Raw genomic sequence first — 24,580 nt, forward strand, 5'->3', positions numbered from 1 at the left:
CCCCCCTTTCCGGGAGCCGCCGCGCGCATGCGCGCCGCCGCCTGGCCGCCAGCCTCCCCCCCCCCCCCCCCGGCTCGCTGCTCCCTTCTGCAGCACGCATGCTCCGCGCGGCGGGGCGCTCCGTGACGTCACCGCGCGGCGCGACCCGGAAGGGGAACCGCGCCGCTTCCGGCTCGTACCCGGAAGCGCGGCGGGGGCCGCGGCGGCGGCGGTGGCGACGGCGGCGCGGCCCGGCCCGTGGCCCCGATCGCGGCCCGGGCCCATGGGCGGCGGCCTGGGCGGCGCGGCGGCCTGGGCGGCGCGGCCATGGGCTCGCAGGCGCTGCAGATCCTGCGGCAGGGCGTGTGGGCCTCGCTGACGGGCGGCTGGTTCCTGGACCCGCACCAGAGCGCCTTCGCCAACTGCTTCCACCTCTACGCCTGGCTCTTCCTGCTCGCCTGCCCGCTCCTGCTCTACACGGTCAGCGCCGTGCAGACCCCCCCCTTCTCTTTCCACTCCCCCCCCCTCCCCCGGCGCCCTTCGGCACCGCCGGGCCCGCCCCAGCCCTGCACGGCCCCCAACCGCTGCCCTGACACCTCCACCAGCCCCTATGCCCCCCCCCGGGGTCCTGTCCCCCCCCCAGGGCTGTTAAACGCCGCCAACCGCTGCCCTGACACCTCCACCAGCCCCTATGGCCTCCCCCGGGGTCCTGTCCCCCCCCCCCCAGGGCTGTTAAACGCCCCCAACCGCTGCCCTGACACCTCCACCAGCCCCTATGGCCCCCCCCGGGGTCCTGTCCCCCCCCCCAGGGCTGTTAAACGCCCCCAACCGCTGCCCTGACACCTGCACTAGCCCCTATGGCCCCCCCGGGGTCCTGTCCCCCCCCCCCCAGGGCTGTTAAACGTCCCCAACCGCTGCCCTGACACCTCCACCAGCCCCTATGGCCCCTCCGGGGTCCTGTCTCCCGCCCCCAGGGCTGTTAAACGCCCCCAACCGCTGCCCTGACACCTCCACCAGCCCCTATGGCCCCTCCGGGGTCCTGTTCCCCCCCCCCCAGGGCTGTTAAACGTCCCCAACCGCTGCCCTGACACCTCCACCAGCCCCTATGGCCCCCCCGGGGTCCTGTCCCCCCCCCCCCCAGGGCTGTTAAACGCCGCCAACCGCTGCCCTGACACCTCCACCAGCCCCTATGACCCCCCCGGGGTCCTGTCCCCCACCCCCAGGGCTGTTAAACGCCACCAACCGCTGCCCTGACACCTGCACCAGCCCCTATGGCCCCCCCCCGGGGTCCTGTCCCCCCCCCAGGGCTGTTAAACGCCGCCAACTGCTGCCCTGACACCTCCACCAGCCCCTATGGCCCCTCCGGGGTCCTGTCCCCCCCCCCCAGGGCTGTTAAACACCCCCAGCCCTAGCTCTGATACCTCCACCAGCCCCTATGGCCCCCCCACCCCAGCCCAGGACTGTCTCCTGCTGGGACCTGTCACCCCCCCCAGCCCTATTGCTCCTTCCCCCCAGCTCTGTCACCCCTGTCAACCCCCCAGGCCTTCTGCTGCCCCCCCCCAAATGACTTCCAGTCTCGGTCACCCCCCCGGGGCTGCATGTCTCCCCCCATCCTGGCCTTGCTGGCCCCCCTAGCCTGGCCCTGTCACCCCCCTGCCCAGGACCCCCCCCTTCAATCCAGCCCTGCCACCTCTTCCCAGCCCCTACAGCCCCCCTCAGCCCCAACCCTGGGACCCCCCCCCGGGGCTAAACGGTGCCCCCGGCCTCATCCCACAGCCTCACAGAGCCCCCAGCCCTGTCACCCCCCACCCCCGGCCCCACCGCCCCCCCCCCCCCCACTGCACACAGCAGGGTGTGATGGCCCTGGTGGGGGGGGAGGGGGAGGGCAGGACACCTGGGCCCCTGCCTGAGCGGAGCTGTCCCCCCCCTCCCTGGCAGGTGCTGCCCCCCAGCATGCTGGTGGCCGGCGTCTACTGTGCCGTGGTGGCCGCCTTCTTCGCCACCGTCAAGACCATCAACTACCGGCTGCACGCCATGTTCGACCAGGGCGAGGTGGTGGAGCCCGGCGCCGCCACCCTGCTCGAGGGCGCCCGGGCTGAGGAGGGCGACGCCGGCCTGGCCCCGTGAGCCCCCGGGGTGGGGGGGCTGCCGGCCATGACGGCTGGGACCCTGATGTGGGGCTGCGTAGGCTGGACGGGGTTGGGGGGGGGGTCTCCAGGCAGCCATGGGGTACTTTGGGGGAGCTATGGGGGGCTCTAGGGGCCACAGTGCTGCCCCCAATGTGGGGTGGCACAGGCTGGGGGGGCCTGGGGGTCTCCAGGGAGCCGTGGGGTTCTCTGGGGGGCCCATGGGGGGGCTCTAGGGGCCGCAATGCTGCCCCTGATGTGGGGTGGCACAGGCTGGGGGGCTCTGGGGGTCTCTAGGGAGCCATGGGGTTCTCTGGGGGGCCCATGGGGGGGCTCTAGGGGCCACAGTGCTGCCTTCGATGTGGGACGGCACAGGCTGGGGGGTCCTGTGGGGCTCAAGAAGGGCTGGGGGGGTCTCTGGGGGTCTTCAGAGAGCTATGGGGTACTCTGGGGGGCTCTAGGGGCCACAGTGCTGCCCCCGATGTGGGGTGGCACAGGCCAGGGGGCTCTGGGGGTCTCCAGGGAGCTATGGGGTTCTCTGGGGGGCTGTGGGGGGGCTCTACGGGCCACAGTGCCCCCCCCGATGTGGGGCAGCACAGGCTTGGGGGGCTCTGGGGAGGCTGTGGGGGGGCTCTAGGGGCCGCAGTGCCCCCCCCGATGTGGGGTGACACAGGTTGGGGGGGGTCTGGGGGGTCTCCAGGGAGCCATGAGGATCTCTGGAGAGGCTGCGGGGGGCTCTAGGGGCCGCAGCCCCCCACCTCGACATGGGGCAGCACAGGCCAGGGGGCCGGGGGGGGCTCTGGGGGGGCCACGGCGCCAGCCCTGACCCCACGTGTCGCCCCGCAGGCCGGGGGGGGCGGTGGAGATGACGGTTTTCCGGCGGCCCGGCTCGACGCCGCCCGTGCGCTGCAGCTCCCAGCACTCCGTCTTCGGCTTCAACCAGGTCACGGTGAGCCGGGGGGTACCGGGGGGCGCGGACGGGACAGGGACGTACTGGGGGGACTGGGCTGGGGTGGGGGGGCCGCAGTTTGGGCCCCCCCCCGTGACCCTTCTGTCCCCTCCAGGAGCTGCTGCCCCACCTGGAAGACGCCGGAGCCGCAAGAGGTGAGTGCTGGAGCCCCCCCGCGTCCCTGCTCCGCGTCCTCACGTCACCTTGTGTCCGCTGTCCCCAAATCTCCTATCCCTGACCCCGTCCCCCCATGTTGACGTGTGTCCTCCCTCCTCGTCCCCGTGTCCCCATGTCACCTTCCTTCAGTGCATGCCCCCGTCCCCGTGTCCCCCTGTCCCTGACGCCGTCCCCGCGTCCCCCACCCCGATCCCACCCCTGTTTCCCCCCTCCGTGCGTCCTCTGTGCCTGCGTCGCCCCGTCCCCCTGTCCCTGATGCCACCCGGATGTGTCCCCGCGTCCCCGTCCACGACGTCGTCCCCGCGTCCCCCCCAGACATCCGGGAGCTGGTGCGCGAGCAGGGCAGCAACAACGTCATCGTCACCGCGGCCGACCGGGAACGCCTGCGGCAGAGCCCCCCCGAGAGCGATGGTGGGTGCCGGTGGGGTGGGGTGGGGGGGTGGCAGTGGCCCGGACGCCTGGGTCCGTCCCGCGTGGGGCGGGGGGCGCCGCAGCGGGGCCCCCCCTGAGTCCTCTGCCACCCTCCGCAGCCGGAACCACGGGGCTGGCGGGCAACGGCTGCACGGAGGCGGCGGCGGCGGCTCCCCCCAGCCCCCCCGGGCTGAGCCGCAGCGTCCTCAGCCTGGCGCTGTCGGGGGCCGGGGGTCGCCCTGAGCCCCCCGGCGCTCAGGGGGGGCCGGCACCCGCCCAGGGGGGCTCCTCCGACAGCTGCTTCAGCGGCGGCACCGACAAGGAGACGCCGAGCACCCGCAGCAGCTACCGCAGCGAGCAGACGGCCTCCACCCGCCTCGACAGCCCCTCGCTGGGGCCCAACGCCGCCCCGGGGGGCGGCAGCGACACCGACCCTCCCTCGGAGGCCGAGCTGCCGCCCCGCTCGCCGGCCGCCGCCGCCCCCCGCGCCGTGCGGCCCAAGGAGCCGCCGGGCGCCCGGGCGCTGCTGGAGGCCGAGAGCTTCGACGAGGAGGACTCGAGCGATGGCAGCGAGCTCAGCCCGGCCTCCAGCCTGCGCCGCTACAGCTCCGACACCTCCTCCAGCGTCTCCGGCTACTCGCCCCAGGCCGAGGCCCGGCGCAAGCGGCGCCCCGCCGCCGACGGCCCCCCCCGGCCCCGCTACGCCCGCCGGGCCCCCGGCGCCGCCAAGACCCACGCCCGGGTGCTCAGCATGGACGGCGCTGCCCGCCCCGGCCTGCCCCTCGCCAAGGCCGACCTGGAGGCCCGGGACGAGGGGGGCGGGGGGGACTCTGGCTCGGCCCCGCTGCCGCCCCCCCCCGAGGCCGCCGGCAACCGGCCGGGCTGGCGCGGCGAGCCGCTGGGCGAGGGGACCGGCGGAGCGGGTGAGTGGGGGCGGCCCCGGGGACGTGCTGCCCCGGGCAGCTGGGGGTGGTTTGGGGCGTCCCGGAGTGGTTTGGGGGGGCCTCAGCCCCATCCCAGGGTGATCTGGGGCATTCTGGGGCAGTTTGGGGGACCTCAGCTTCATCTTGGAGTGGTTTGGGGTGTCCCGGGGTGGTTTGGGGGGATCTCGGCACCGTTCCTGGGGTGGTTTGGGGGTCCCAGCCCTGTCATGGGGTTGTCGGGGCATCGCGGGGCAGTTCAGTGCATTTAGGGGCAGTTTGTGGTGACCTTCCTCTATGGCCGGGGCACTTTGGGGCAGTTTTGGGTGTTTTGTAGTGTCCTATTACCACAGCCAGAGCACTTTGGGGCAGTTTGGGGTGTCCTGTCCCTATGGCCAGGGCAGTTTAGGATAGTTTGGGGCAGTTTGGGGTGTCTTCCCTGCAGCCGGGGCAGTTTGGGGTGTCTTGTCCTGTGGCTGGGGCAGTATGGGAGCATTTGGGCTGTTTTGGGGCGTCCCCTCTCTGACCGGGGCAGTTTGGGGTAACTTATTCCCCTGGCCGGGGCATTTTGGTGGCGTTTGGGGGCGTCCCATCCTCCGACACCCTCCCCTCTCGGCAGCGGCCCCCGGGACGACGGCAGCGGCAGCAGCGGGCGCCCGGCGGGACGGGGCGAAGCCGGGCCAGGCCACGCGGCGCCGGCACAACGCGGGCTCCAACCCCACGCCGCCCTCCTCGGCCATGGGCTCGCCGCCCAGGTGAGCGCCGCCCCCGCCGCGCGTCCCCGTCCCCCTGCCCGCCGCGCGTCCCCTGAGCCCGCTCTGTCCCCGCAGCCTGCAGGACCTGCCGCGGGGCCGGCCGGCCGGGCCGGGCCGGGCGCTGACGCTGCCCTCGGCCCTGCAGTTCGCCAGCTCCCTGCTGCTGCCCCGCGGCCCCGTGCACGAGGCCTGCGACTTCGACGACACCTCCGAGGGCGCCGTGCACTACTTCTACGACGAGAGCGGTGAGCCGCGGGGCGGCGGGGGGGCACGCGCCGGCCACGGGGCACCCGCGGGGGCCCCGCTCACCCCCTGCCCCTCTGCCCAGGCGTCCGGCGCTCCTACACCTTCGGGCTGGCCGGCGGCGGCTACGAGAACCCCGTGGGGCAGCAAGGAGGGGAGCCCGCCGGCGGCGGGGGCTGGTGAGCGGGCGCGGGGGGACGTGGGGACAGAGGCCGGGGGACGTGGGGACGGGAACGTGGGTGTGGGGACGGGGCCGCAGATTGGGACGGGGGGTTGAGGACGGATGCGGATGCCGTGGGGCCACGGATGGAGAGAGGCGCGGATGGGGATGGGGACGGGGAGGAGACGGGGCAGGGACGTGGGGATGATGGGGACGGGGAGGGGACGGGAATGGGGACGGGGACATGGAGATGATGGGGATGAGGAGGAGACGGGGATGGGGACGGGGACTGGGACATGAGGATGATGGGGGCGGGGAGGGGACGGGGATGGGGACTGCGACAGGGAGGGGACAGGGACGTGGGGATGATGGGGACGGGGAGGAGACGAGGGCAGGGACAGGGACGAGGGGATGATGGGGACGGGGAGCAGCAGGTGGGGATGGTGGCAGAGACGTGGGGATGATGGGGATAGGGAGGAGACGGGGACAGGGACGTGGGGACGAGGAGGAGGACGCGGGGACCGCCGTGGTCACCCGCACTCCTCCCCGCAGGGACCGGCACTCGCACTCCTCCAGCTTCACGTCGGCCGAGGCGCCCGAGGGGCCGGCGGGGCTGGGGCTGCTGCCGCCGCGGCCCGTGGTGCTGCAGGGCATGCAGGTGCGCCGCGTGCCGCTGGAGCTGCCCGAGGTGAGCGCGGGGGCCGTGGCGGGGGCCGGGGGGGGGCCGCCGCGGCCTCACCCACCCCCTCGGCCCCCCCCCCAGTTCGACCTGCTGGACCAGGAGTCGGTGCCCGAGTCGCAGGAGAACGCGCTGATGATGGAGGGCAAGGCCAAGCCTCGGCAGTACTACAAGTACTGGGTGCTGCCGGGGCGCTGGGTGCGCGTCCGCTACGACCGCTTGGCCCTGCTGGCCCTGCTCGACCGGTGAGCACCGTGGGGACACCCTTGAGCCCTGGGGACACCCCCAGGGACACCCCTGAGCCCCAGAGACACTCCTGGGGACATCCACGAGCCCTGGGAGCACCCCCGAGCCCTGGGGACACCCCCAGGGACACCCCCGAGCCCCAGAGACACTCCTGGGGACATCCACGAGCCCTGGGAGCACCCCCGAGCCCTGGGGACACCCTTGGGGACACCCCAGAGCCCCAGGGAGACCCCCGAGCCCTGGGGACACCCCCGGGGACACCCCCGAGCCCCAGAGACGCTCCTGGGGACATCCATGAGCCCTGGGAGCACCCCCGAGCCCTGGGGACACCCCTGGGGACACCCCAGAGCCCTAGGGAGACCCCCGAGCCCTGAGGACACCCCCGGGGACACCCCCGAGCCCCAGAGACGCTCCTGGGGACATCCACGAGCCCTGGGAGCACCCCCGAGCCCTGGTGACACCCTAGGGACATCCCAGAGCCCCAGGGAGACCTCTGAGCCCTGGGGACACCCCCGAGCTTCAGAGACACCTCTGGGGACACTGTAGAGTCGTGGGAGCACCCCTGAGTCCCAGGGACACTCCTGGGGACACCCCTGAGCCACAGGGAGAGCTCTGACCCCAGGGACATCGCTGTCCCCTAGGGACATCTCAGAGCCCCAGGGACAACGCTGGGGACACCTACAAGCCACAGGGCCACCCCCAAACTGTGGGGTCTTCCTTGGGGACAGCCCAAAGGCACAGGGACACCCCTGAGCCGTGGCACCACGGGGATGTCCCCAAGCCCCCCTGACCCCACAGCATCGCGGGGACCCCCCCGGGACCCCCTCGAGCCTCGCTGAACCCCGACGCGGCCTTGCAGGAACCGGCAGGTGACGGAGAACGTCTTCGTGGTGGCCTTGGTGGCCCTGGTGGCCTTCCTGGGCTACCTGCTGCTGCTGCAGGGCTTCTTCCGCGACATCTGGGTCTTCCAGTTCTGCCTCGTCATCGCCAGCTGCCAGTACTCCCTGCTCAAGGTGGGACGGGGTGGCCCTGGGGCGGGAGGGGGCCGCGGGGACAGCAGGGGGACACGGGGGGCGCCGGGCTCCTGCCGGGTGCCAGCGCCCCCTCTCCCTTGCAGAGCGTGCAGCCGGACGCCGCCTCGCCCATGCACGTGAGTAACTGCGCGCTATAGGGGCCGCGGGAGGTCCCTACGTGTGCTGTATGGCCCTAGGAGGATGCCTATGGGGGCCCTACAGCCTTACGGCATTGTTTATGCGTGCTATAGGACCCCGGGGGGGGGGGTCCGTACGCATGCCGTGCAGCCCCGTGGGAGTCTTGGCAGTCTGTACGCATGCTGTGCCGCCCCGTGGGGGTCGCTACACGTGTCGTATTTCCCTGTGGGGGTCTGTATGTGTGCCGTATGGCTCCGTGGGCATCCCTATGCGTGCTCTGAGGATCCCTAAGCGTGTTGTGCAGCTGCATGGAGGGTCCTACATGTGCCGTATGGCTCTTTTGGGTTCTTACGTGTATTGCGGGACTGCTTAACGTGTACCACGAGGTACTATGAGAATTCCTGTTTACAGCATATGGGCCCGCGAGAGTGCCTGGGCGTAGTGTGTTTCTCTGTGGTGTCCCTATGCATAGTGTATGGTTATATAGGAGCCCACGTGCATGCTGTCAGAGTCTCTACATGAGCGGTATAGCCCCATGTGGTCCCTACACATGGCATGGGGGCCCTCACGCATGCCATATGGCCCTGTGGGCTGCTTCTCCATACCATAAGATCTTTAAATACGCTGTATAAGTCCATAGCGGGTCCCTATGTCTTCTGTAGGGCTCCCTGCAGGTGTTGTAGAGCCCCTTGGGGTCTCTGCGTGTGTTACACGGCCCCAGGGGGGTCCCTACGCGTGCCGTGGGGGCCCCGCGGGCCCCTCGCTGACCCCTTCCCCGCAGGGCCACAACCGGCTCATCGCCTACAGCCGCCCGGTGTACTTCTGCGTGGCCTGCGCCCTCATCTGGGGGCTGGACGCCTGCGCCCGCTCCCCCCCCGCGCCCCCCACCGCCTTCTACGGCCTCACCCTCTTCTCCGCCGACTTCTTCCGCGGCGCCCGCGACGCCGCCACTGGTGAGGCTCGGCCCCCTGCGCCGCGGCGGGGGGGGGGGGGACCCGGCCCCGACCCCTGCCCTGGGGGACGTGGCCCGGCCCCCGCTGACCCCCCCCGTCGCTCTCTGCCTCCCCCCCGCCAGTCTTCACCCTCTGCTTCCCCCTGGTTTTCCTGCTGGGGCTGCTGCCGCAAGTCAACACCTGCCTCATGTACCTGCTGGAACAGGTCGACATGCACCTCTTCGGTGGCACAGGTGGGTCCCGTGGCCCCCCCCCCCGCGCCCGCATTGCTGCCGGGGGGCTGCGGCAGCCCCCGCTCACCCCCGCGTCTCTCCCGCAGCTGCCACCAGCCCCCTGACGGCTCTGTACGGCTTCACCCGCAGCGTGCTGGTGGCTGCCGCCCTCTACGGCTTCTGCTTGGGGGCCATCAAGGTAGGGGGACCCCGACCTGCCCTGGCCTCAAGGGGGGGGTCCCTGACATGCCCCACGGGAGCCTCGACCTCCCCTGGGGTCCCTGTGGGGCGTTTGGAGCTGCTCCTGTGGGGTCTGGACCTGCCCCAGGGTCCCTGTGGGGTGTTTGGACCTGTCCCGGGGGGTCCAGACTTGCCCCTCGGGGGTCCCCGACCTACCCGAGGGTCCCTGTGGGGTATTTGGACCTGCCCCACGGGAGCCTCACCTGCCCCGGGGTCCCCATGGGGTGTTTGGACATGCCCTGGGGGGTCCCGGACCTGCCCCAAGGTCCCTGTAGGGTGTTTGGACCTGCCCCAGGGGGTCCCTGATCTGCCAGAGGGTCCCTGTGGGGTGTCTGGACCTGCCCCGAGGGGTCTGGACCTGCCCCTCGGGGGTCCCCGACCTACCCGAGGGTCCCTGTGGGGTGTTTGGACCTGCCTCACGGGAGCCTCACCTACCCTGGGGTCCCTGTGGGGTGTTTGGACCTGCCCTGGGGGGTCCCGGACCTGCTCCAGGGTCTCTGGGGGGTGTTTGGACCTGCCCTAGGAGGGTCCTGGACCTGCCAGAGGGTCCCTGTGGGGTGTTTGGACCTGCCCAAGGGGGGTCCCCGACCTACCCGAGGGTCCCCGCAGGATGTTTGGACCTGCCCCAGGGTCCCCGGGGGGTCCAGGCCATCCCCAGGGTCCCCTGATGTCCTCCCCTTCCCTGCAGGCGCCCTGGGGGGACCAGCACGTCCCCGTGCTCTTCTCCGTCTTCTGCGGCTTCCTCGTCGCCTCCTCGTATCACCTGAGCCGCCAGAGCAGCGACCCCACCGTGCTCTGGTCTGTGCCCGCCCAGACGCCTGGGTCCCTGGGGGGCGGCAGGGGATGGGCCCGGACACCTGGGTCCTCTGGAGCGCCGAGCCAGCCCCCGCCTGTCCCGCAGGTCCCTCATCCGGACCAAGTTCTTCCCTGAGTTCGAGAGCCGGAGCCCCGAGACGCCGCCGGCGGAGATCCCCGACCCCCTGCCCGAGAAGCTCCGCGGCTCCCTGGTGAGTGGGGACGGGGACGCCACGGGGGGGACAAGGGTGGGGACACCGTAAAGAGAATACCAACGAGACAGAAAAAATAGAGATAGCATAGGAGGTACAGGGATAGGGACGCTGTGGGGGGACAGGGACGGGGACAGAGATGACGATGCCATGGAAGGGGACAGGGACGTGGTAGGGAGAACAGGGACGCCGTGAGGAGGATGAGGACAGGGCAGGGGACACTATGGGGAGGAGGGGGACAGGGAAAGAGATGCCATGGGGGGGACAAAGATGTGGTAGGGAGAATGAGGACGGGTCAGGGGAAACGAGAATAGGGATGGGGACACCTTGGAGGACACAGGGACACGCCAGGGGAGCTGGGGACAGGGATGGGGACACCACGGGGAGGACAAGGACATGGTAGCAGAGCTGGGGACAGGGCTGGGGACACCACAGGGAGAGTGGGGACAGGAATGGAGATGCCATGGGGGGGCATACGGATGCAGTAGAGGGAACGGGGACACCGTAGGAGTGTCAAGGACAGGGCGGGGGACGCCGCGGGGGGGACAGGGACGTGGCAGCAGGGCTGGGGACACGGGGAGGGGGGTGGCCAGGGCCACCCCGGCCGCTCTCACCCCCTCGCCGCAGCGGGACGTCCTGCACTCGGACCTGGTGATGTGCTCGGTGGTGGCGGTGCTGACCTTCGCCGTCAGCGCCAGCACCGTCTTCATCGCCCTCAAGGTACTCGGAGTGGGGGGGGGGGCTGGCGGCGGGGGGGGGTGTCCGGGGGACGCCGGGACGGCCCCGACGCGTGTCCCTGCCCGTCCTTGTCACGGCGTGTGTGTGTGTGTGTGTCCCCCCACCACCGCAGTCCGTCCTGGGCTACGTGCTCTGCGGCCTGGCCGCGCTGCTGGGCTTCGTCACGCACTACCTGCTGCCGCAGCTCCGCAAGCAGCTGCCCTGGGTCTGCCTGGCCGGGCCCGTGCTCAAGCCGCGCGAGTACAGCCAGTTCGAAGTGCGCGGTAGGTGCCGGGGGGAGGCCGGGGAGGGGGTCCGGGGGGGGTCTCGCGACCCCCCTGACCCCCCCCCCCCTCGCTCCGTCCCAGACGCGGCGCAGCTGATGTGGTTCGAGAAGGCCTACGCCTGGCTGCAGTGCCTGGAGAAGTACGGGGTGCACCCGGCCGTGGTGCTCTACGCCCTCACCGTGGACGCCCACGCCGTCAGCGCCCGCCCCGAGCACTTCTGCCTCTAGTAAGGCTCCCGCCGCTTCCCCCCGGGGACCCAGGCGTCCGGGACAGGCCCCCGCTCCGGGCACCCGGGGGTCTCAGGCCCCTGAACCCTGCCACTGCTTCCCCAGGACCCAGGCGTCCTGGCACACCCCCCTGCCCCAGGATCCCCCATCCTTGGGACACCCCCCTGCCTGGGGACCCAGGCGTCCTGGTCCCCTCCTGTCCCCAGGGGGCCCAGGTGTCCTGGTCCTCTGATCTCCTCCTCTCCTGTGGGACCCAGGCGTCCTGCCTGGGTGGGCTGAGACACGGGGAGCTGGGTTGGTCCCTGGCACCCTTCTGCCCTGGGCTGGGGGGTCCAGGGGTGCTAGGGGGTGTCTGGGGGTGCTGGGGGGGAGCTGTGGCTACTGGGGAGGTCCCAGGGGGTCCTTGAGGGAGGTCTGGAGGTGCAGGGGAGGGTCTGGGGGGATCTGAGAGGGTGTTGGGTGTCCTGTGGGGTCTTTAAGGGAGGTCCAAGGGTGCTGGCAGGTATTTTGGGGGGTGTCAGGTGTCCCAGGAGTCCTTGAGGGAGGTAGGGGGGGGTCTGGGGGGTGTTGGGTGTCCCAAAGGGTGCTGGGGGGATCTGGGAGGGTGTTAGGTGTCCTGCGGGGTCTTTAAGGGAGGTCCAGGGGTGCTGGTAGGCATTTGGGGGGTGTCAGGTGTCCCGGGGGGTGCCTGAGGGAGGTCTGGGGATGCTGAGGGAGGTCTATGGGTACCAGAGAGGTTGCTGGGGGGGGTCTGGGGGGGGATCCATGGCCTCCTGGGGGGGGGTGTCTATGGGCAAAGGGGTCCACAGGGGGGAATCTAGGGGTGCCGGGGGGGGGATCGGCGTGCAGCACCTGACGCGGCCGCCCCCTGCCCCCCCCAGCGCCCGGGCGCTGCTGCTGACGGCAGCGGGGCTGCGGCTGCTGCGCGGGGCCTTCTGCTGCCCCCCCCAGCAGTCGCTGGCGCTGGCCTTCACCGCCCTGCTCTTCCGCTGCGACTTCCCCCGCCACTCCCAGGGCTTCCTGCTCGACTACTTCCTCGTCTCCATCCTCGCCAGCAAGGTGGGGCTGGGGGCGTCCCCGGCGGGGACCCGGGCGTGAAGCTCGGTGGGGCACCCAGGCATCCGGCGGGGGGGAAGTTGTGCCAGGGCATCCGGGGGGCACCTGGGCATCCCGAGGGGTGTCTGGGCAAAACCTAGGTGTCCTGGGGGGTGTCCCGGGGGGTACCTGAGCATCCCGAGGGGCACCCGGGCATCCCAAGTGGGACCTGGGCTTCTTGGGGGGCACCCGGGCATCCAGGTGGCACCTTGGCCTCTGGACAGAACCTGAATGTTCTGGGGGGCATCCGGGCATCCGAGTGGGACCTGGGCATCCCGGGGGGCACCCGAGCATCCCGAGGGGCACCCGGGAATCTGGGCGACACCTGGGTGTCCCAAGGGGTGTCCGAGCGGGACCTGGGCATCCTGGGGGGCACACGAGCATCCCAAGGGGCACCTGGGAATCTGGGCGACACCTGGGTGTCTCGGGGGGTGTCCGAGTGGGACCTGGGCATCTTGGGAGCCACTTGGGCATCCGAGTGGGATCTGGGTATCCTGGGGAGCACCCGAGCATCCCGGGGGGGGCCCACCAGGCACCCACGTGGGTTTTGGGAGTCCCAGGGGGCACCTAGGTGTCCAGCAGGGCCCTGGGTCAAGGATCCAGGTATCCAAGAGGGCCTCAGGCAGCTGGGGGAGGACCTAGATGTCCGAGTAGGGACCCAGGCGTCCGGGCGAGGGCCCCGGCGTCCGGGCGGCCTGACACTGCCGCCCCCAGCTGTGGGACCTGCTGTACAAGCTGCGCTTCGTCCTCACCTACATCGCGCCCTGGCAGATCACCTGGGGCTCGGCCTTCCACGCCTTCGCCCAGCCCTTCGCCGTGCCCCGTATCCTTGGGCTTGGGGTGGCCCCGTGGGTCGGGGTGGCCCCGTGGGTCGGGGTCTCCCCATGGGTCTCTCTCTGGATGGGTCTCTCCCACTGGGTCAGAGACTCCCTGTGGGTCAGTCCCTCTTGGCAAGTTGTTCTCCCCATGGGTGGGGGTCTCCTAGCGGGTCTCTCTCCTTGATGGGTCAGGGTCTCCCAATGGGTCTTTCTCCTTGGTGGATCAGGGTCTCCCTGTGGGTTTCTCTCCTTGATGGGTCGGGGTCTCCCCATGGGTCTCTCTCCTTGATGGGTCAGGGTTTCTCCGTGGGTCTCTCTCCTTGGTGGGTCGGGTTTTCCCCATGGATCTCTCTCCTTGATGGGTTGGGGTCTCCCCATGGGTCACCATGCCTCCACATGGATTGAGGTCTCCCTGTGGGTCTCTCTCCTTGATGGGTCGGGGTCTCCCCATGGGTTGCCGTCCCTCCCTGTGGGTCTCCCGCTGCGTCGGGGTTGGTCCCCCTTGGGCGGTCCTTCTCCCTGGGGCTCGGGGTCCCGCCACGGGCTGGCGCGGTGGCCCTTGACGGGGCAGACTCGGCGATGCTGCTGCTGCAGGCCGGGCTCTCGGCGCTGCTCTCCACCCCGCTGACCCCGCTGCTGGGCAGCGCCGTCTTCCTCATGTCCTACGCCCGGCCCGTCAAGTTCTGGGAGCGCGACTACAAGTGGGGCCGGCGCCGGGGGCTGCGGGGTGCTGGGGGGGGCTTTGCAGGGTGCTCTGGGGTGTCATGGAGGTGCTAAGGGGTGCTCTGGGCTGCTGGGGGGCATTGCAGGGTGCTCTGGGGTGTCATGGGGGTGCTAAGGGGTGCTCTGGGCTGCTGGGGGGTGTGGCAGGGTGCTCTGGGGTGTGATGGGGGTGCTAAGGGGTGCTCTGGGCTGCTGGGGGGGTGTTGCAGGGTGCTCTGGGGTGTGATGGGGGTGCTAAGGGGTGCTCTGGGCTGCTGGGGGGCATTGCAGGGTGCTCTGGGGTGTGATGGGGGTGCTAAGGGGTGCTCTGGGCTGCTGGGGGGTGTGGCAGGGTGCTCTGGGGTGTGATGGGGGTGCTAAGGGGTGCTCTGGGCTGCTGGGGGGGTGTTGCAGGGTGCTCTGGGGTGTGATGGGGGTGCTAAGGGGTGCTCTGGGCTGCTGGGGGGCATTGCAGGGTGCTCTGGGGTGTCATGGGGGTGCTAAGGGCTGCTGGGGGCTGCTGGGGGGTGTGGCAGGGTGCTCTGGGGTGTCATGGGGGTGCTAAGGGCTGCTGGGGGCTGCTGGGGGGTGTGGCAGGGTGCTCTGGGGTGTCATGGGGGTGCTAAGGGGTGCTGGGGGGCGTTGGAGGGTGCTCTGGGGTGTCATGGGGGTGCTATGGGGTGCTCTGGGCTGCTGGGGGGGTGTTGCAGGGTGCTCTGGGGTGTCATGGGGGTGCTAAGGGGTGCTATGGGGCGCTAAGGGGCATATCGGGTGCTGGGGGTGCTGTGGGGTGTCAAGGGGGTGCCGTGGGGCTGACCCCCCCTCCAATCCCCGCAGCACCAAGAGGGTCGATCACTCCAACACCCGCCTGGCCACCCAGCTCGACCGCAACCCCGGTGCGTGTCGGGACCCACGGCTGCCCCATAGCGACTCCTGGGACCCCCACGGCACCCCATAGCGACCCCCGGGACCCCCAGGGCACCCCATAGCCACCCAGGGACACCCCCGAGAGATCTGCGGGACCCCTACGGCCGCCCCACGGCCCTCGCTGCGTCTCCTGCCCCACAGCTGCCCTTGCAGGGCTGAGTCCCCCCATGGGGACCCCCTGGGACCCCCCAGCTCCCCACCTCCCCCACAGACCTCCCCAGGTCCCCATAGCCCCCAGCCTGCCCCATAGCATCTCCCTGGGACCCCCAGCTCCCCACCTCCCCCACAGACTCCCCCCAGGACCCCATAGCCCCCAGCCTGCCCCATAGCATCTCCCTGGGACCCCCAGCTCCCTACCTGCCCCACAGACCCCCCCCCCCAGGACCCCATAGCCCCTAGCTTGCCCCATAGCATATTCCTGGGACCCTGCAGCACCCAGCCCACCCCATAGCACCCCTCCAGGACCCCACAGTGCCCAGCTCACCCCATAGCACCTCCCTGGGGCCCCCCAGCCCACCCCACAGCACCCCCCAGGACCCCGAAGCACCCAGTCCACCCCACAGCACCTCCCTGGGACCCCGAAGCACCCATCCTGCCCCATAGCACCTGCCCGGGCCCCCCCAGCACCCCCCCGGGTGCTGACGGGGCGGCCGCCCCCAGGCGCGGACGACAACAACCTCAACTCCATCTTCTACGAGCACCTGACGCGGTCGCTGCAGCACTCGCTGTGCGGCGACCTGCAGCTGGGGCGCTGGGGCACCTTCGGCGCCGGCGACTGCTTCGTCCTCGCCTCCGACTACCTCAACGCCCTCGTGCACCTCGTGGAGATCGGCAACGGCCTCGTCACCTTCCAGCTCCGCGGCCTCGAGTTCAGGGGTGAGCGGCCACGCGGGGACCGGCCGCTCGTCGCGGCACCCGCCGGCCCTGGGGCGGTCGGTCCGGCCCCGGGTTTTGGGGTGCGTTGTTCCGAAAGTGCTGATGTCCCGCTCGAAAGGGATTGGGGACATCGCCTGACCCCACTGACGTCCCCACGGGCGCGTCCCCGCTCGTAACAGGGGTTGGGGACGTCCCCCGGCCCCGCTGATGTCCCCACAGGTGCGTCCCCACTCATAGCAGGGGTTGGGGACGTCCCCTGGCCCTGCTGATGTTCCTGTGGGTGCATCCCAATTGTGGCGGTCCAGGGATGTCCCCTGGCCCCGCTGATGTCCTCATGGGTGCATCCCGCTCAAAAGGGATTGGGGACGTCCCCGAGCCTGCTGATGTCCCTACGGGTGCGTCCCTGCTCGTAGCAGGGGTTGGGGATGTCCCCGTCCCCACTGACGTCCCCGCAGGCACGTCCTGCTCGCGGCAGGCTCGAGGACGCCCCGCGGCCCCGTCTCCTTCGCGGGGAGGCCTCGGGCGCGTCCCCGTCCCCACTGACATCCCCGCGGGCACGTCCTGCTTGCGGCAGGCTCGGGGACGCCCCGCGGCCCTGTCTCTGTCGCAGGGAGGCCTCGGGCGCATCCCCGTCCCCGCTGACGTCCCCGCGGTCCCGGTCCCGCAGGCACCTACTGCCAGCAGCGGGAGGTGGAGGCCATCACGGAGGGGGTGGACGAGGACGAGGGCTGCTGCTGCTGCGAGCCGGGCCACCTGCCCCACGTGCTGTCCTTCAACGCCGCCTTCGGCCAGCGCTGGCTCGCCTGGGAGGTGGCGGCCACCAAGTACGTGCTGGAGGGCTACAGCATCAGCGACAACAACGCCGCCTCCATGCTGCAGGTCTTCGACCTCCGCAAGATCCTCATCACCTACTACGTCAAGGTGGGCGGCGTGCGCCTCGCGCGGGGGGGCTGCGCCTCGCGCGGGGGCTGCACATTGCATGCGGGGCTGCGCCTCGCACGGGGGCTGAACCTCGCACGGGGGCTGCGCCTCGCTCGCAGCACTGCTCCTTGCACGGGGGCTGCGCCTCGCATACAGGGCTGCGCCTCGCACGGGGGCTGAACCTTGCACGGGGGCTGAACCTCGCACGGGGGCTGCGCCTCGTTCGCAGCACTGCTCCTTGCATGGGGGCTGCGCCTCGCACGGGGGCTGCACGTTGCACGCGAGGCTGCACCTCGCATGGGGGCTGCACATTGCATGCGGGGCTGCGCCTCGCACGGGGGCTGAACCTCGCACGGGGGCTGCGCCTCGCTCGCAGCACTGCTCCTTGCACGGGGGGCTGCGCCTCGCACGGGGGCTGCACGTTGCACGCGAGGCTGCGCCTCACACGGGGGCTGCACGTTGCACGCAAAACTGCGCTTCGCATGGGGGCTGCACCTCGCACAGGGGCTGCGCCTTGCACAGGGGCTGCTCCTTGCATGGGGGCTTCGCCTCGCACGAGGGACTGCTCCTTGCACGGGGGGCTGCACCTCGCACAAGGGTTGCTGCTTGCACAGGGGCTGCTCCTTGCACAGGGGCTGCACCTCGCACAAGGGTTGCTGCTTGCACAGGGGCTGCTCCTTGCACGGGGGGCTGCACCTCGCACAAGGGTTGCAGCTTGCACAGGGCCTGCTCCTTGCACGGGGGGCTGCACCTCGCGCAGAGGGTTGCTCCTTGCACGGGGGGCTGCGCCTCGCGCAGAGGGCAGCGGCCGCGCTTTGGACGAGGCAGTCGCGTTTTGCACAGGGGAAGGTCGCACTTCGCGTCGGGGGGGGGGGGGGGGGGTCGCGTTTTGGGTGGGGAAGGTCGCACGAGGGAGCGGGCCCGGCGCGCGGCCGTCCCCAGCCCGTGCCTGCCCGTCCCCAGAGCATCATCTACTACGTGACGCGGTCGCCGAAGCTGGAGGAGTGGCTGGCGCACGAGGGGGTGCGCGAGGGGCTGCGGCCCTGCACGGCGCCCGGCTACGCCGACACCGACCCCACCTTCAACCTCAACATCGACGAGGACTTTGACGCCCGCCTGGGCGGCCTCAGCCTCCCGGCCTTCCGGCAGGCCTACCTGGGCTGGATCCAGCACTGCGCCGGGCGCCGGGCCCAGGTGACGGGGACCAGGAGCCCCGCAGCGCTGGGAACAGGGACCGGGGACCCCGACGGGGACGGGGCTGGGGACAGGGGACTCCAACGGGGATGGGGACGGGGACGAGGGAGCCTGACGGGGAGGGGGACGGGGCTGGGGACGAGGGAGCCCGATGGGGACGGGGCTGGGGGACCCCAACAGGGATGGGGACGGGGCTGGGGACGGGGCTGGGGACAGGGGACTCCAACGGGGATGGGGACGGGGACGAGGGAGCCTGACGGGGAGGGGGACGGGGCTGGGGACGAGGGAGCCCGATGGGGACGGGGCTGGGGGACCCCAACAGGGATGGGGACGGGGCTGGGGACGGGGCTGGGGACAGGGGACTCCAACGGGGATGGGGACGGGGACGAGGGAGCCTGACGGGGAGGGGGACGGGGTTGTGGACGAGGGAGCCCGATGGGGACGGGGCTGGGGGACCCCAACAGGGATGGGGACGGGGCTGGGGACGAGGGAGCCTGACGGGGATGGGGACGGGGCTGGGGGACCCCAACGGGGATGGGGACGGGGCTGGGGACGAGGGAGCCCGATGGGGACGAGGATGGGGAACCCCAATAGGGACAAGGATGGGGTTGGGGATGAGGGAGCCTGATGGGGATGGGGACAGGAGACCCGAATGGGGACGGGGACAGGGATGAGGGAGCCCGATGGGGATGGGGGACCCCAATGGGGACAGGGATGGGGTCAGGGATGAGGGAGCCCGATAGGGACGGGGACGGGGGACTCCAACGGGGATGGGGACGGGGCTGGGGACGAAGGAGCCTGACGGGGACGGGGGACTCCGATGGGGATGGGGACGGGGACGAAGGAGCCTGATGGGGACGGGGGACTCCAACGGGGCTGGGGACGGGGCTGGGGACGAGGGAGCCCAACGGGGACAGGGACGGGGGCCCCAACGGGGACGGGGACGGGGCTGGGGACGAAGGAGCCTGATGGGGACGGGGGACCCCGATGGGAATGGGGACGGGGCTGGGGCCGAGGGACCGCGACGGGGACCCAGAGGGGCTCGGGGCCGGGGCCGAGCCACGGCGTTCCCCGCAGCCCGTGGACAAGGACTGGGACTCGCCCCTCGTCACCCTCTGCTTCGGGCTGTGCGCGCTCGGCCGCCGGGCGCTGGGCACCGCCTCGCACAGCATGTCGGCCAGGTGAGCTGCCGAAAACGAGCCCCGAAACTCCCCGAAATGCCACCGGGGCTGCCGGGGTGCCGCCGCTCACCCCCGCCGACCCCCAGCCTGGAGCCCTTCCTCTACGGGCTGCACGCCCTCTTCAAGGGCGACTTCCGCATCACGTCGCCCCGCGACGAGTGGGTCTTCGCCGACATGGACCTGCTGCACCGCGTGGTGGCCCCCGGCGTGCGCATGGCCCTCAAGCTGCACCAGGTACCGGGGACAACGGGGACACGGCGGCGGCGTGGCGACGGGCCGCGCGGCCCCGGCCCTGCTGTCACCCCCCCCCCCCCCACCGGCCTCGGTTTCCCACCTCCCAGGACCATTTCACGTCGCCGGACGAGTACGAGGACGCGGCGGCGCTCTACGAGGCGGTGGCGGCCAACGAGGGCCGCATGGTCATCTCGCACGAGGGCGACCCGGCCTGGCGCGGCGCCATCCTGGCCAACACGCCGGCCCTGCTGGCCCTGCGGCACGTCATGGACGAGGCCAGCGACGAGTACAAGGTGGTGATGCTCAACCGCCGCTACCTCAGCTTCCGCGTCATCAAGGTGAGGGCCCAGGCGTCCGGGCGCAGCCTTGCTCTTCCCCCACCCCCCGGCGCCCTCCTCCTTCCCCCCCCCTCCCCAAGCGAATAGGGGGTGAGGTGGGGGGCTGCGGGTCGTGTCCTGTGCCCCCAGCAGCCCCCCAGTGCTGTTCCAGCTCTCCCAGTAACCCCCCAGTGCTCTCAGTAACCCCCCAGTTCCCTCAGTAACCCCCTGGTTTCCCCCCCCCCCAGCTGACCCAGGGGGGGCTCTGGGTCCCCCCCTAGTATTGGCCTAGTCCTCCCAGTGCCCCCAGTAACCTCCCACTCCTATCCTAGTGCCCCTAGTAACCCCCCAGTACTGTCCCAGGTCTCTCAGTAACCCCCCCCCCAGTGCTCCCAGTAACCCCCTTTGCAGCCCCCAGGTGGAAATGGGAGTGCACGCAGGAGCTCTGGACCGTGCCCTGTCCCCCCCAGCACCATCCCAGTGCTCCCAGTAACCCCCTTTTCTCCCCCCAGGTGGAACCGGGAACACGTGCAGGGGCTCTGGACTGTGCCCTGTCCCCCCCAGCACCCTCCCAGTGCTCCCAGCGCTCCCAGTAACCCCCTTTTCTCCCCCCAGGTGGAACCGGGAACGCGTGCAGGGGCTCTGGGCTGTGCCCTGTCCCTCCCAGCACCCTCCCAGTGCTCCCAGTAACCCCCTTTTCTCCCCCCAGGTGGAACCGGGAACGCGTGCAGGGGCTCTGGGCTGTGCCCTGTCCCCCCCAGCACCCTCCCAGTGCTCCCAGCGCTCCCAGTAACCCTCTTTTCTCCCCCTTTTCTCCCCCCAGGTGGAACCGGGAACGCGTGCAGGGGCTCTGGGCCGTGCCCTGTCCCCCCCAGCACCCTCCCAGTGCTCCCAGCGCTCCCAGTAACCCCCTTTTCTCCCCCCAGGTGGAACTGGGAACGCGTGCAGGGGCTCTGGGCTGTGCCCTGTCCCCCCCAGCACCCTCCCAGTGCTCCCAGTAACCTCCTTTTCCCCCCCGCAGGTGAACCGGGAGTGCGTGCGGGGGCTCTGGGCCGGGCAGCAGCAGGAGCTCGTCTTCCTGCGCAACCGCAACCCGGAGCGGGGCAGCATCCAGAACGCCAAGCAGGCGCTGCGCAACATCATCAACTCGTCGTGCGACCAGCCCCTGGGCTACCCCATCTACGTCTCGCCCCTCACCACCTCCTTCGCCGGCTCCCACCCCCAGCTGCGCGCCCTCTGGGGCGGCCCGCTCAGCGCCCGCGCCATCGCCGCCTGGCTCGCCGCCACCTGGACACGGTCAGCCCCGAATCCCCCCCCGAATCCCCCCCGAAACCTGCCCCGAACCTGCCCCCAAACCTGCCCCGAAGGGCCCCGGCCCGCTCAGCGCCCGCGCCATCGCCGCCTGGCTCGCCGCCACCTGGACACGGTCAGCCCCGAATCCCCCCCCCGAAACCTGCCCCAAACCTGCCCCCGAACCTGCCCCGAACGGCCCCGGCCCGCTCAGCGCCCGCGCCATCGCCGCCTGGCTCGCCGCCACCTGGACACGGTCAGCCCCGAATCCCCCCCCGAATCCCCCCCGAAACCTGCCCCGAACCTGCCCCCAAACCGGCCCCGAAGGGCCCCGGCCCGCTCAGCGCCCGCGCCATCGCCGCCTGGCTCGCCGCCACCTGGACACGGTCAGCCCCGAATCGCCCCCCGAAACCTGCCCCGAACCTGCCCCCAAACCTGCCCTGAGACCTGCCCCGAAACCGGCTCCCAAACCTGCCCCAAAACCGGCCCCAAAACTGCTCCAAAATCTGTCCCTGGTTTCTCAAACCTGCCCTCTGACCCCCCCCCAGCACCCAGGGGGCCCACAACCACCTCCAGGGACCCACAACCGCCCCCCCTCAGGGCCCCCCCCAGCACCCAGGGGCCCCACAACCGCCTCCCTGGAGCCCCCCCAGCACCCCGGGGACCCACAACTGCCCCCCTGGGGACCCCCAGCACCCAGGGGACCCACAACCCCCTCCAGGGACCCACAACCGCCTCCCTGGGCCCCCCCCCAGCACGCAGGGAACCTACTACCACCCCCCCAGGGCCCCCCCAGCACCCCGGGGACCCACAACCGCCCCCCCCAGGGACCCCAGCACCCAGGGGACCCACAACCGCCCCCCCCACAGGCTGCAGAAGGGCTGCGGCGCCGGCTGCAACAGCGGCGGCAACATCGAGGACTCGGACTGCGGGGGGGGCAGCGGCGGCCCGGCCCCCCCGGGGGCTGCAAACCCCCCCGAGCCACCCGCCCCCGCCCCGCCCCAGCCAGGTAGCGCCCGGACGCCTGGGCCCCCCGGGGGGGCACCCGGACGCCTGGGCCCCGGGGTGGGGTGGGGGAACGCAGGAGCACAGACACCTGGGCCCTGGGGGCGCCCGGACGCCTGGGTCCCAGGGTGGGGGGGAACAGAGGAGCCCGGACGCCTGGGCCCCAGGGGCACCCAGATGCCTGGGTCCCAAGGTGGGGGGGAACGGAGGAGCCCGGACGCCTGGGTCCCAGGGTGGGGGGGAACGAGGGTGCCCGGACGCCTGGGCCCCAGGGGCACCCGGACGCCTGGGTCCCAAGGTGGGGGGGAACGGAGGAGCCCGGACGCCTGGGTCCCAGGGTGGGGGGGAACGAGGGTGCCCGGACGCCTGGGCCCCAGGGGCACCCGGACGCCTGGGTCCCAAGGTGGGGGGGAACGGAGGAGCCCGGACGCCTGGGTCCCAGGGTGGGGGGGCACTTCCCAGGATGGGGGGGAACGAGGGTGCCCGGACGCCTGGGTCCCAGGGTGGGGGGGAATGGAGGAGCCCGGACGCCTGGGTCCCAGGGTGGGGGGGAACGAGGGTGCCCGGACGCCTGGGCCCCAGGGGCACCCGGACGCCTGGGTCCCAAGGTGGGGGGGAACGGAGGAGCCCGGACGCCTGGGTCCCAAGGTGGGGGGGAACGGAGGAGCCCGGACGCCTGGGTCCCAGGGTGGGGGGGAACGAGGGTGCCCGGACGCCTGGGTCCCAGGGGCACCCGGACGCCTGGGCCCCAGGGGCACCCAGATGCCTGGGTCCCAAGGTGGGGGGGAACGGAGGAGCCCGGACGCCTGGGTCCCAGGGTGGGGGGGAATGAGGGTGCCCGGACGCCTGGGCCCCAGGGGCACCCGGACGCCTGGGTCCCAAGGTGGGGGGGAACGGAGGAGCCCGGACGCCTGGGTCCCAGGGTGGGGGGGAACGAGGGTGCCCGGACGCCTGGGTCCCAGGGTGGGGGGGAATGGAGGAGCCCGGACGCCTGGGTCCCAGGGTGGGGGGGGGACGAGGGTGCCCGGACACCTGGGTCCCAGGCTGGGGGGGGGGGCTCTGCCCCCTCCCGCCTGCCCCACCTCTCACCGTGCCCCCGCAGGCCCCGAGCAGAGCGGGGGGGCCGGGTCGGGCTGGGGGGGCCGCGGGGGGGGCGAGGGCCGGTGGGACCCCCCCGCCGGCCCCCCCCCGCCGGCCGGGCCCCCCCCCGGCCCCGGGGCCCCCCCAGCCTTCGCCTACGACGGCCCCTGCGGCAAGTGGAGCCTGGGCAGCCGCAAGGGGGGGGGCGGCGACGGGGACCCCCCCCCGGGCACCCCCGGCACCAGGGGCCAGGTGAGTCGCCCGGACGCCTGGGCCCTTGGGGGGATTTTTGGGGCCAGATGCCTGGGTTTGGGGGGGGGGGGTCAGGGCCCGGACGCCTGGGTCCTCTTGGGGGGCAGGGGCCCGGACGCCTGGGTCCTTCAGGGGATTTTGGGGGCCGGATGGCTGGGTCGGGTGCCCGGACGCCTGGGCCCCCCGGCTGCCCGGAGGGGGGTGGCCTCGTCCCCATCCCTGTCCCCCCCCCCCCCCAGGTCCCCCCGGACGCCGGCGCCCGCCCGGCCCCGGAGCCCCCCCGCGACAAGGAGAGCCCAGCGGCGCAGCCCCTGCTGGAGCACCAGTACTGACCGCCCCACGGCCGCCCCACGGCTGCCCCACGGACACCCTATGGACCCCCCGGACACCCCCTGGACACCCACGGCCGCCCCACGGACACCCCACGGCCGCCCCATGGACCCCCCAGACACCCCCTGGACACCCACAGCTGCCCCACGGACATCCCACGGCCGTCCCATGGACCCCCGGACACCCCCCGGCCGCCCCACGGACACCCCACGGCCGCCCCATGGACCCCCGGACACCCCCTGGACACCCACGGCTGCCCCACGGACACCCCACGGCTGCCCCATGGACCCATGGACACCCCACAGACATCCCACGACCGCCCAATGGACACCCCATGGCCGCCCCCCGGACCCATGGACCACTGGCTGCCCCACGGACCCGCAGATGTCCCCCCCGGCCGCCTCATGGACCCACGGGCGCCCCCCGGCCGCCCCCCTGGACCCACCCCCCCCCCCGGCAGCCCCCGGCCCCCCCTGGCCCCACTCCCCTGGGCTGGTCCCGACCTCCCCCCACCTCCCCACGGACAGCAATAAGGGCCTGGGGCGCCCCAGCCCCACGGACAGCCCACGGCGGCCCCATGGACGCCCACGGCGGCCCTATGAACACCCCACGGTGGCTGCAGCCCCACGGCAGCCCCACGGACACCCCACAGCGGCTGCAGCCCCACGGACAGCCCGCAGCCCCACGGACACCCCACGGTGGCTGCAGCCCCACGGGCAGCCCGCAGCCCCACGGACACCCCACGGCGGCCCCACAGACACCCCACGGCGGCTGCAGCCCCACGGGCAGCCCGCAGCCCCCCAGCGGCCCCCCCAGACGCCCCCCGGCCGCTCGGACTCTTTTGGAGGGTTTTTTTTTTTTTTTTTTGCTGATTCTCGAGGGTTGTTTTTTTCGGGGGGGGGTTGATACAAAAATTAAA

At 72.0% G+C, this 24,580-nt stretch overlaps 1 protein-coding gene across 3 annotated transcripts; it reads left to right on the forward strand.

Moving 5' to 3' along the window:
- The first annotated feature begins 248 nt into the window (after positions 1 to 248).
- On the forward strand, positions 249 to 24,569 carry PCNX3 (pecanex 3). Of its 3 annotated transcripts, XM_068923655.1 has the most exons (35): positions 249 to 459; positions 1,918 to 2,102; positions 2,952 to 3,054; positions 3,170 to 3,209; positions 3,547 to 3,642; positions 3,762 to 4,565; positions 5,182 to 5,317; positions 5,393 to 5,562; positions 5,646 to 5,739; positions 6,273 to 6,408; positions 6,484 to 6,644; positions 7,505 to 7,658; positions 7,763 to 7,795; positions 8,578 to 8,749; positions 8,872 to 8,982; positions 9,069 to 9,160; positions 9,890 to 9,999; positions 10,103 to 10,208; positions 10,836 to 10,928; positions 11,059 to 11,209; positions 11,294 to 11,438; positions 12,321 to 12,498; positions 13,249 to 13,357; positions 13,924 to 14,053; positions 14,892 to 14,950; positions 15,642 to 15,857; positions 16,525 to 16,778; positions 17,742 to 17,972; positions 19,050 to 19,153; positions 19,240 to 19,387; positions 19,495 to 19,725; positions 20,726 to 21,000; positions 21,864 to 22,003; positions 23,102 to 23,331; positions 23,571 to 24,569. In XM_068923655.1, exons 1-35 carry the CDS (start codon positions 307 to 309, stop codon positions 23,661 to 23,663), a joined length of 5,643 nt encoding a protein of 1,880 aa, XP_068779756.1. In that variant the 5' UTR covers positions 249 to 306; the 3' UTR covers positions 23,664 to 24,569. The 3 variants fall into 3 exon arrangements, with proteins under 3 accessions (XP_068779756.1, XP_068779757.1, XP_068779758.1); XM_068923656.1 differs by lacking the exons at positions 21,864 to 22,003; positions 23,102 to 23,331; positions 23,571 to 24,569 and having other exon boundaries at positions 19,280 to 19,387; positions 20,726 to 20,864; XM_068923657.1 differs by lacking the exons at positions 20,726 to 21,000; positions 21,864 to 22,003; positions 23,102 to 23,331; positions 23,571 to 24,569 and having other exon boundaries at positions 19,280 to 19,387; positions 19,495 to 19,729.
- Positions 24,570 to 24,580: the final 11 nt, after the last annotated feature.

This window comes from Struthio camelus, chromosome 35, assembly GCF_040807025.1.
Source record: "Struthio camelus isolate bStrCam1 chromosome 35, bStrCam1.hap1, whole genome shotgun sequence".
NCBI lineage: Eukaryota > Metazoa > Chordata > Aves > Struthioniformes > Struthionidae > Struthio > Struthio camelus.